General features: G+C 43.3%; 1 protein-coding gene across 1 annotated transcript in view; it reads left to right on the top strand.

The window, feature by feature from the left end:
• The first annotated feature begins 277 nt into the window (after positions 1–277).
• The window catches only part of Rgs5 (regulator of G protein signaling 5), a 41,728-nt gene continuing 29,742 nt past the window's right edge, over positions 278–12,263 (top strand). The window contains exon 1 of the mRNA XM_036202817.1: positions 278–423. Coding sequence (XP_036058710.1) covers positions 380–423 — 44 coding nt within the window. The 5' untranslated portion in view covers positions 278–379. The remainder of the gene's footprint in view (positions 424–12,263) is intronic.

Below are 12,263 nucleotides of genomic sequence, written 5' to 3'. Positions count from 1 at the left end.
CATCACTGTTCTGGCTGACCTGGGACTGCAGACTTCAAGCACTAATGGCCTTATCACAGTTTAGGGTCCCATTTAGCCCTGACTAAACAAACAACAGATTGTGGTGACAGAAGCAGCCAGAAGCCTGCCCCAGCAGCCCCTGCAGCCAGGGAAGCCTCCCAGCCCTCGCCTCAGGCAAATTGCCTCTGTGCTCCAGCCCACAATTTCTCCCGAGCTCGGGATTGGCCCTCCGAGCCACAGAGCTGTGAGAGAGCCTGTATATATTCCTCAGAGGGAAGGCCTGCTCCAGTGTTGAAGTTTCCAGAGACCCGTTCAGCTGTTGAGAAGTTCGAGAAGTCGGCTGAGGATCTAAGCCGCAGGATCTAAGCCGCTTGCCAAAATGTGTAAGGGGCTGGCAGCGCTGCCGCACTCATGCCTGGAAAGGTGAGAACCAAACTTCTTCAGTGTAAGAGGTAAAGGTGTGGTGAGCCTTTCCTCAAGGGAGGATGCCTGGAGGAACCCGTGGGACTTGGCGTTGTCTCATCTGTAGCAGTACAGAGATTTGGAACGATCTGAGCTGGAGATCCAACAGGAGATAATTCATGTGTCATCTAGTACACAGAGAGTCCTTTTCTCCCAGAAGATGCCTATTCTGTAGTGTGTGTGTGTGTGTGTGTGTGTGTGTGTGTATGTGGTGTGTGTGTGTGTGTGTATGTGGTGTGTGTGTGTGTATGTGGTGTGTGTGTGTGTGTGTATGTGGTGTGTGTGTGTGTATGTGGTGTGTGTGTGTGTATGTGGTGTGTGTGTGTGTGTGTGTATGTGGTGTGTGTGTGTGTGTGTATGTGGTGTGTGTGTGTGTGTGTATGTGGTGTGTGTGTGTGTGTGTGTGTGTATGTGGTGTGTGTGTGTGTGTGTGTGTGTGTGTGTGTGTGTGTGTTTAGAAGGTAGCATCGAAGCATAAAATTATTTGGCTTGAATTCTGGATACCCTACTTATTACCTGTGTGGCTTTGAGCAATTCTTTAACCTCTCACTTTCCACAGCAGTCAAGTGGAAGTAGGAAGCATGTCTGTGTCACAGGCTGGTTTTGGGGACAGAGTAAGTGTTCCGTGTGTGTGGAGTGCTCAGAAGAATGTCTGACACAATAGAACCGTGGAAAGAATGACCTTTATTCATGTCTTAGAGATCGGGGCTGCAGGCTCTGCGGACAGTTTGTGGTGAGGTGGAGAGAGCTTCCCATTGTTCCCAGTACCCTAACTTTGTTAGATAGAAGCAGATGGATTTCTGGGCAAAAGAAAAGCCCCTGGGATACAAGGTTTGTTTATTATGTAGCGTTCTCAGACACACGGTTGTCCCCAGATTGTGCTATAGTCTGCAAAGAATCCTACATCTAAAATAAACATCTTACTAGAAACAACATCTTAACCCAGCAGCCCATGTGATCTGGGTGGGTGGAGGAAGGGTTCCGCTCTCTTAGGGAATGGATCTGGTTAGACTTACTTTGACAGTCAATCATTAAAGGAAGTAAAAATGACTCTTGTACAGCCTGCTTCTGTCCCTAAGGGCAGTGGCTATGTTTGTCTGAGACGGTCATATTGTTCAGTGGGCCATCAAGGACTTTTGCCTTTTTAAAACTTCACATTGTCTTTGTGATAGATGGTTTCTATCACGCTAATAAATTCGAAGTGCCATTTTTTTTTTTTAAAGAGAAGACCATACAGCATATTCCCCGGAGTCAAAAGCACAGATGTTTTAAACAGTTGAGATTAGGCAGAACCAGTAGCAGTGGAGTGTGTAGTCGCTGGCCAGTAACTCAGTAGTCCATTATTCATTGGACCAGGGGGAGGAAGGTGGATTCTAGGGCTCAGAACTATTGATTGTTTTGCTTCCTCTCACCTCCTCTATAGAAAGCTCCAGAAATAGGCAGCATGCAGAGAGCTGAGAGGCAGCCCAACTTCTTTGAAGAGCAGCTGGTGCATCTTGCTTCTCTCTTCAGCTGTGAGAATGGCAAGTTGACCGTGCAACTGCATGGATGGATGCCTTTAGCCCACCTGGTATTTGCAGTTGAGCAATCTGACATCATCACACTGGGGAAGAGTTGGCACTACTCCTGTGACAGTCTGCAGGAGTTTGGACATCTTGACATTGTTAGTCATCGTGTCCTGTGCTTTTATGTAAATAACACAGTGTTTACAGAGATACAATGGTGGGATTTTTGCAGTTATGCCTGTTACTGTCATGTGCTCATTATCAACACTAGAATTTATTATATTTACATTTATTATTTATTTACTTTATTTCTAGTTGGGGGTTAGTTAGTGTTGTTCTTGCTGGAAATGTGTATGTTTGAAGCCCACTATGGTGGATAAGCTAGTGCTGTAATTGAGCATTTTGTGAAATTCATAATGTTAAGAATACAGTAAGCTAATAATGTTGGGGGGAGGTCACTGAGAAATTGTGGATTCTTACTGAAAAAACAATCTCATGTATTTCAAGCCTGTACATCTAGATGACAAGCCATACCCTGCTCACAGGACAGTGTCCCCATGTAAGAAGAGAAATGAGGACACACATTACTGAGTGCTGTAGTCTAGTATAGAGGAATAAATACAGAGTACTTTTCTCTGCTTCCCTTGAGGATAGGAAAGAACAAACATTAGTGGTGACATGTTAGGTCACAATGGGAGAAAACACCATGTTTCTAAATACTGATGTAATGAGTGTTTCCTGTAGGGGTGGGGAAAGGGTTGGAAAGAAGAAGGGGAAAAGAAACCCAGCGTTTCTGTGATCTGGGCAGAAAAGGCTTGGTAAGCGAGGAGGGTGGTTTGTTTGAACAGAGCACTTCTTCCCACTCTTTCTCATTTAGTCTGGGTTATGCTGAATCACAGGCTGTCAGATCCCAGAAACTTAGCCGGGAAGGGTCCTTGGAAGGGTGTCTAATCTCATTCCCCTTCTCTAGTTAAAAACTCAGAGTAGAGTGGATGGAGGATTATGAAATAAAGTTTATTTTTGTTCCTCAGGATAGTGTTAATAGCTTGTCTTGCTGGTCAGAGAGAAAAGGATCAAAACTTTAATTAATTCATGCAGGATCAATCATTAGCCACAGGAAGCAGGATGTGAGTGGAGGCCAGGCAATAATGGGTTCCTGTCTCTCTTTTCTTTGAAAGTTTCAGCCAGTTCTCAGATAATGTGGGCTCTGGACTGTATTTTAAAGACCAACTCCAGTTGCAGGGAGATAAAGACAGTGATAGCCTGACTCTCTGGCTGCTCTGACAGTGACTAGGGGGAGGGGGCATGGGCGCACTAGCAGCGACAAGGAGAAGGAAGCTGCAGTGCAGGAAGGATGGCTTTGCAGTCTATCCCTGCCTCTGAATTAGCCCTGGAATGTAACAGGGACACGAAGGACCAGACACCATAGTCGTCCTCTTGATTCCTTCCTGTGAGAGCTGGGAAAGCCCTGGCTCTCTCTGAGCCTCATTTTCTCATCTGAAAGTGAGTGCCCACCTTGTTGAAAAGAAGTAACACAAGGAAGAAACAAAACAAAATTCACAGGGTGACAGGCATCACAGGAAACCCCAATTGAGTAATCCCCCCATCCCCACCCTCCCTCTCCTTTGTATTAGAGGCAGCCCGGAAACCACTGTATTAGTCAGTTCTGTGTCCAAGCCTTCGATAAACATTATTTCATTCATAAATGTTCAACTTCCTGAAGTATTCTTCATTCTCCTTTTTAAAAAAATACAGTGTACTCTGTACAAAACATTAGAAAACACATTAAAAACCATGATTCTTATTCCAAAGTCACCAGTAGAATTCTTTAGCACTGTAACCATCCAGGAAATGTGCAAACATCTCATGATCATTTGGCAGTTGGGGTGTTTGGACTGGGATCCAAAACTTGACACATTTGAGGTCTCTTAGATCTCATAAACAACCCTCCCAGCCCCACTGCTTACCACGATGTCTACAGGTGCAACTTAGGAAGTGCTGCTATCTTCTAAAACGTTTCTGGATGAGAAGCAGGCAGGGGTCCTGAGCTATAGTCCCTCAGCTCAGGGCAGTCCTGAGCCCCTCTAAGAATCGCCTCCCCACAGGAAGACGTGATCGCGCACGCTCCTCTGCACTCCTTCTCGCCCTACCACTTGGCTATTCTGAATTTGGACTTCACATACTACTGTATTTTTTTTTCATTTTAATTTAATTATTTTCTGCACTTAAATCCAGTCATATATTTAAAAGCTGTAGCAGTTATATTTTGCTAAATGTGTACATGTCCATAGAGATATGTGTAAGCTAGAATTTGAAAAAATTACGGGCATTTGTTGACAGTTTATATGTGTGTATTGTGTGTTTTGATCATAGTCACCCTGTTAGCCTCTCTCATCTATTTCCCACTCTCACTGAACCCTGTGTTCTACCCAAGTCTTGTTTCTACTTTCCTGTGACTTGTTTGTTTAGTGTGTGTGTGTGTGTGTGTGTGTGTGTGTGTCCCATGAAGTTTAATTACTATTGATTGCATGAGCACAGATGGAGTTATTTACTGGAAGTTCACCTGTACCTGTACACACACACACACACACACACACACACACACACCTGCATACACACAGATCTACATATATACACACATACACATCTGTACACACACACACACACACACACACACACACACACACACACACATACACACACAGAGAAATAGAGCAAGTGGCAGGGGGACTGGGTCTTTTCTGGAACATCAGTGGGTTTAGTGGAACATTAGTGAGGTTGAAAGCATACATCCTCAACTCAGCTACTCCTCATGCAACCTTGAGGTCTTTCCCTGGCCATAGAGCGCCTAGACCATCCACAGGGGTCCCTGGCAAGGCATTCTACTGCTGCTGTACTCAGGTAAGACCGCTTAACTAGGCACTCTTTCCTTTCAAAAGGAAGTGCTTCAGCGTTTAAAGGATTGTGCCAAATAGCTTTGGAATCCTCCAGACAGTAAGTACTTGAGCAGGGTTACCTCATGAGGAGCAAATGAGACTGAGACAAGTGTCCTATCATCTCCAATTGCCCCTCCAGACACTACTCAAGCGGTACTGAGTTCATCTGGGTGGGTTCTCACTTATATCCCTTAAACTCCATATTCTAGGAAGCCATTGGAACTGTCCCTTTAGAGTTAGTGGAGGAGATGGAGCAGGAAGTAAACTGCTTGTGACAGCACTGAGCACCCGCTCCCCAAGCAATTATTATTAGCAATGGAGTGTGGACAGCTATTTTGGTCAAGCTCTGACTTTAGTTGATTTGTGTGTGTGGAGCACAGCTGTTTCTTGATGAAGCACCCGTCTACAGGATTCAAGAAGTTTGGAAAGAATCAAGATGTTCCATCTAGAAAGTGGCTTCCTGTATTTGGCAGCTGGTTTTAAGTGGTAGCTTACAATGGATATTTGGGTCTGCAGAAGTATGATGCCTAACAACATGCCTTTTGGGGATTGTCTAGTCTGTTAATCTGACTCTTTCTGTGTTACAAATTTCTAGACTCTTATATCTGCTTCTGAACCCCCCACCCCACCCCATGTATAACACAAGTACACAAGCTGAGTGGGTAGATTAAGACACTCATCCTTGTATGGTATTTTTTTTTCACTTTGATAAAAGATGTATCTTTTGTTGCAATCAGGGGTTTACTCAGATTTATACTTAGTAGAAGTGAATGACTATTTGGGTGTGCATGTATGTGTGTGGTGTGGGGTCTGTGTGTGTGCCACAGTGCTCATGTGAGGCTAGAGGATGACTTGAGAGAGTCTGTTATCTCCTTCCATCACATGATTCCTGAAGATGAAGGTCAGTCTTACAGTCATACCATCAGCTGCCTTTACCCACTGAGTAATCCAGCCATCCCCAGGAAATAACTTCTTTGCCAAAGATGATTATAAATTGGTAAGCTGATCTTGGACAAATAGATATTTCTTTATTTCATAATTTTCATTTTACACTTTTCATCACTCCGGCACCACTTGTGTGTGCCACACTAAGAAATGCATATTCCATGGGCAATAATTGGGTGTCTTAGTCAAGAGCTTGTTGCGATAACAGAACTATAAGAGAACTGACAAGCCTGTAAGAGAAGCCTGACAAGCTTCATGGTTCTGTAGGCTGAGCTAAGAGCATAGGGCTAATCTCTTATACTGAGTCACAGCCCAATGGTAGAGCAAATGTCAAGTATGTCCTATGGAAGAGGTAATAGGAGACAGGATTGGAGGTAGCCTCACTGTGTGCAACCTGCACTCTGAGTAACGAATCAGCCCTAGAGAGCCGCATCAATCCTACTAATGACTGAGTCACCCACTCAAGGCCTCATCATCTCTCAACACTGTTATTATGGGTGATAAATTACACTTTACAGTTTGGAAAGGAGAAACCATATTTAATTCGTACTGTGTCCTACAATTGAATGCAATTTTGACACTATCTACCTGGAGTTAAAATCAACTTCCACAGGATAAGGTCTCTATCCCACAAGAGTATCCCTATTTCATCTACCCTGTGAACCCCAGAAACTCAAGTCATTAAGCTTGGCAACAGTTCCCTTTACCTAGTAAGCTGGTCTTGCAAGCCCAGAACTAAAGGGTTATTTTTACCACCACATTTACTATTGAGACCAGTTTTACTAACTAGGATAAAGGCAGTCTCTATCAAGTCCTTGGAAATCAACCGTACTCAACACTTATCATTGTATAGCACTGCTCTCGTGGGGGCAGGGTGGTGGTGGTGGTGGTGGTGGTGGTGGTGAGGTGATCTAGCAAAAGAAAAAAAGGATGTTGATGTAGCATTCTCCCTACCCTCTCTTCTCCACATCCACCATTAGAATCGGGATACATATCAGGGACACTCAGTCCATCTTGTGTTGAATGTGAGTACAGATTGAGAAGGTGCATGAGCTGCCTTCTATGCCTTTATCTCATTCTTCCCTGCTTTAGTAAACCAATGTTTCAATGGCCAGTTTCACTTCTTTCATCCCTCTGCCCATTCTGTGTTGAGCACCATGAGTTGGAGAGTGTTGTCCTTGGCCTTCCAATGGTGTGCCACGTCTTCTACTCCAGTTCTTCTGTGAACTCTGAGCATCATGTCTAAGTCCTGCTGAGAAAAGTCCAGGTCAGACTCAGGGTCCTCCTATTGGTGAAATTATTAAGGCCACTCTATGTAGTTAAAAGAGAAGATAACTGGGAGAAGTGAAAGGCTGAGGCAGGGAGACCTGCCAGCCGCCGCCATGACAAGCGAGATGTAAGGTACTGGTAAGCCACAAGCCATGTGACAACTTATAGATTAGTAGAAATGGGTTAATTTAAGATAGAAGAAGTAGATAACAAAAAGCTTGCCATGATCATACAGTTTATAAGTAATATAAGAGGCTGTGTGTTTGTTTTATAAATGGGCTATGGGACGGCTGGGGCTTGGTGGGACCTGGAGAGAAGTTCTGCAGCTACATCCTCCCTTATCAAGACCTGTCTGTAGCCTTCAAAACCCCAGCTTCAGTCTCATTGTCCAGTTCCATTCCAAGGTTCCCACCAGGAAATCTGCCACAGAGCTATAGACAGTCTCTGCACTTATACATAGTTTTGACTCTGTAGTGTTCCAGTAGAGGCAACCATATCAGTTTCCATAGATCATGCTCAGTTAGCTTTGCTTAGAGATCAGGTTGAATTATCTGTTTTACAATCCCAGGAAGGAGAGACATTTCCCTGTCAGATTCAGTCTCCAAAAATGGAAAAGAAACACAGTTGCCTCACAAAGAGTTCAATTTTGATTATCTAACCAACCATTAATTATCTGTGTTCTTCTTCAAACTGATGTGATCATCACCAGGGTGACTGGGCACCAGGGTGCAAGGGGTTCCTATATGAAGGAGTCCTGGAAACTTATATTCATGATCATTTTTACCCAATGATATTAAAAACACAGCAAAACTTGGGTCGTCAGCAGGGCCTTGGGCCTAGGGACCTTTATTGGCCCTTATCTTGACTTTTGCTTCAAGTAATTGCAATGAGGGTTTCATTGAGCTGCTATCCTATAAATTTCTCTAAACTTGGGTAAACACAAGGGATTTGTTTAGGACCCTCTCATGTTGGGTGATGAGCAGGGCTTTCATCCACCCAGTCCCTTAGGACCGTAGTTATTAACTTTCTTAATGTCTCTTTCATCTGTTCAATCTCAATTTCTTCCTTTAAAGTTCTTAATTCTCTCTCTCTCTCTCTCTCTCTCTCTCTCTCTCTCTCTCTCTCTCTGTGTGTGTGTGTGTGTGTGTGTGTGTGTGTGTGTGTGTGTGTGTATGCATGTGCCCTTGAAGGCCCAAGGCATCAGCTCTCGCTGGATCTGAGAACACCGAGACTGGCTTTTAAACTATCCCTATACGTGCAGTTGACCATACCTAAAAAGCAAAAGGAAGATAATGGATTCATTTCCTATTGCCACTGTAACAAGTGCCACAAGTTTGGTGGCCTGGAGCAATACACATCTATTCTCACACAGTTCTAGAGGCCAGAAGTCTGAAATGGATCCCAAGGGCTGCTTTCTTTCTGGAAGTTGTAAGGGAGATTGATTTCTTTGCCTTTTATAGCGTTAGGAGGTGACCTGCATTCCGTGACTCATGGCTCTACCTACATCTCTAAAGCCAATGATTTTCCAATATCCCTGCTGTCATAGCACCTTAAGACCTTGGTCCTCTTGCCTTCTTTATACAATGACCAATTTCTAATGCGTCCACCTTAACCTTATTGCATCTGCCCCATAAGATATTCACAGGTCCTGCAAGCCACAATGGGACCTCCTTGAAGAGTCATTCTTTATTCTACATGCAGAAGATGTGGGAATGAAACTTATCGTGACTCAGTCTCCCCTTGCATCTGTCTCTATTTCTTCCTGGCTGTTGTCCATCATCTTCAGTGGAAATATCTCAGTTTAAGGCCATGTCTTCTCAAGGGTTTACACAGATGGTTTTTCCACCCAAAAGACGTTGCTCATACCTTCTGTTTTCTATGAGATGCTCATGGGTCCCCTCTGGCAATGCTCTTCCAAGTCCCTAGATCTTTTTTCCTGTCTGTGCTTTGTATCATTCATGACTCACATTTGTAATATATGTCAGATTTACCTCTTTCTAAGCTTGTTCAAGTCCCCAGTCTTGAGAAAAGCTCTCAGCCTGAAGGCTGATGTAATATTTGCCCATGTTGTCAACATCACGGTTCTTGGCTTGTGGCAGCTGAGTGACTACCTGCCTGCTTCCTGGACCCTGTTGCCACAAAAAGCCCAGATCTAAAATTTAGTAACAACTTCAGAGAGTTTTTATTCTCCAGTCTTCAACATGTAAAAGCTATAGTGCAGACTGACTACTTTGAAATTTGTAAGAAGTATTTTTAAGAAAAATGCAAACTTTCATATGAAAGTTTGGGAAGAATCTCTAAAGAGTTAGGACAAGGATAAGTGATTGAGATCTCTGGAGTCCAAAAAAAAAAGAAAGAAAGAAAGAAAGGAAGGAAGGAAGGAAGGAAGGAAGGAAGGAAGGAAGGAAGAAAAAGAAAGGAAAGAAAGAAAGAAAGAAAGAAAGAAAGAAAGAAAGAAAGAAAGAAAGAAAGAAAGAAAGAAAGGGGAAAAAGGAAAAACTCCCTCCCTTCTTCCTGGCATGCAGTCTCTGACAAATCAGGGACCCCCAAACACTGGTCCTTCAGGAGGTTCCTTGGAATGCTCCCCACCCAGGAAGAAGCCAAAGAAGTTCTCCTTCCCTTGAACTCCCAAACAAATATTCTTTGCCTTCCATAGCACTTCTTAGGGGTGGGAGGTGAGACAAGAGTGGTTTCACACCTGTCATCCAATTGCCTTGACCTCTCTTGCTGAGGTCACAGGTATGAACTGCCATGCCCAGGGATCAACACATTGTACCCTATATCCCCAGATTCACCTTTGGTTCAATATTTGGCATCAAATTTTCATAACAGTCATATGACCTAGACATCAACATGTTACTGTTTTACTAATGAATACATGCCAACTCAGAGTCAGAAATTGAATCCCACAAACCTCAGCTCAGCCACAGGTATGCTAACTCCAAAGTGAGGACTTTTAGCACATGTCAAGGCTGAATTCCAATAAGTCACTCATCCTTGTCTCCACATAAAGGGGAAGCTACCAGAAGCCAGAAATGCTTATTAATGTTATAAAGTATTCCCAAAGTATCTATTACAAACCATGACAAACAGCTCTTGTTCCATTAAAGTAAGACAAGCAAATTATTATAGAAATGAATTTACAAAACAATAGATTATTCTTGAAAAGGGAAATCTGAGCAATTATAAGCTTCTGTTTCAACATTTCCTTTTCCAGGAAAAGAGAAAAGATCATTTGAAATCTAATTCCAGCGATAGAAACCATCCTCTGCTGTGCCATTATTTTCTCAACAATCCACTTTTAGTCATTTGGCAAAGAAAAACAGTGGATAAGACCTGATTTCTTAGACAATAATGCGCTATGAGAGGAGACACCGAGTTAGTGAAGTGATGGAACTCATTGGTGTTCAGTAAGATCCTAATCTTGGTGTATTCTCCTTTCCTTCTTTTTCCTTTTCCCCTTCTCTAATACCCTTTATTTATCCTTTTATCTTCTCTTTGGGAGATGCTAAATGAGTTGAAAGTAGGAGCCACATGCAGGAGCAAGGGTTCAGTCTGCAGAGCTTCTCTGTAATTGAACAGAAAAGAATGCTTGGCGGTTGTGGGTACCACCACTGTCCACAGAAGCTCTCGTGGGAACTTTGCTGACCCTTCCACCTTTGGAACTCAAAATTTCCACAAATATCTGTCTTCTTCAACTGGAGGACCATTTCCCATTATTCATTATCTAGCTTCCAAACTGTATTACCAAAAGTCCAGGGTTCCTGCCAGTGCTATTTTGAATAAGATGGGGAAATGAAGGTCAAAGGGAAATGAGCTGTCTCTGGCCTGTCCCTCTCATCCCTACACTGCCTCTTCATTACCCCCACTAACCTACCCTGAATAATAAGTATGTCAGAGATAGGCCATAAAATCTTGGGAAATGTCCCAATTTCCATGAGAATCCTTAAGTAGAGAGTGGACAGAGCTTGGGAAAAACAATGCTATTGTGAAAATACAAAGTAAAGCAACATCCCATGGGGAGAGATGTCACACTGTGGCTGCATTGTGCTGGGTAGCTATCAAAGCTCTAGAAAAAACAGCCTTGATGAGACCAATGCCAAGTCATCCTCCATGCTTTCAGGGTTGCTCATGTTACCAGGTAGAAATTATCTGAAAGAAGCTTACCATAATCAACTGAGCGTGTCCCATCTCCTTCTTCAGTGCATGTCTATCAACACACACAGACCATGGCAGACAACCATTGTTCCAATAAAGTCATACATGTAGATTAGTACAGAAGGAATGCATGGATCCTATATATACAATGCATAGGGGCAGCCATAGTAATAACACACATGCTTATCAAATATTTACTTGGCACCAAAATGCTGCTGTGGACACCTCAGTGGGATGAGTTTATCATCCTCACCATGGATCTCAATCAGCATTTTGTTATGCAAAGTGAGTTGAGATATTTAGTGACATGGGAAGGGACCCTGATGGATGGCAGAAGGTAGACGACACAGCCATGTGCTGTGACTCCACTTTCATTTTCCCACTCCATCCTAACAGCTAAAGCAACTGGATAGGCTGAAGTGGTAACAGACTTTGGGAGAATGAATGAAATCACTGGTGGGTGGTAGAGGAGAGATGGTGGTGGGGGGTGTTTGCAAGCTATCCATGAGGTCCTTGGCATGCAAGAAATTGTGGGGGATAGTGGGAGACAAGATTGGTAACAAGAGACATGGAAAGTTAGAAAGCGATGATGTTTTCAGTTTGGGATAGACCAAGCAGGGCATGGGCAGGGATGGCATGGGAAGGGGAGGATAAGGCTAGTGAGGCAGATGTCACAGCAGTTCCTTTCTTTAGAACTGGTAAAGTTAAATGTGGAACAGGAAGGACACATTGAAAGAATTTTCTGGAAAAAAGGAACAACACGTGTGACCAATCAGCTATTGGAATAAGGAAGATAGTCCATAAGAGTCAGGAGGTACAGGTTATGAGAATGAGGTGTTTGTACTTACAGATGAAATGGGGCATTGGGAAGGTGCAGAAGATATGGTAAATGATGGTACCACACACCTATCATGAAGATTTTGGGTCCTTGCTTTTCTGGTTTATGTGCCAAAGATATCAAAAGTTACAACTGTAAAATCGAACTATA

This window comes from Onychomys torridus, chromosome 11 (assembly GCF_903995425.1).
Source record: "Onychomys torridus chromosome 11, mOncTor1.1, whole genome shotgun sequence".
In the NCBI taxonomy this organism is placed as follows: domain Eukaryota; kingdom Metazoa; phylum Chordata; class Mammalia; order Rodentia; family Cricetidae; genus Onychomys; species Onychomys torridus.
The sequence above is the reverse complement of the archived record's forward strand: the minus strand, read 5'-3'. Positions and strand labels throughout refer to the sequence as shown.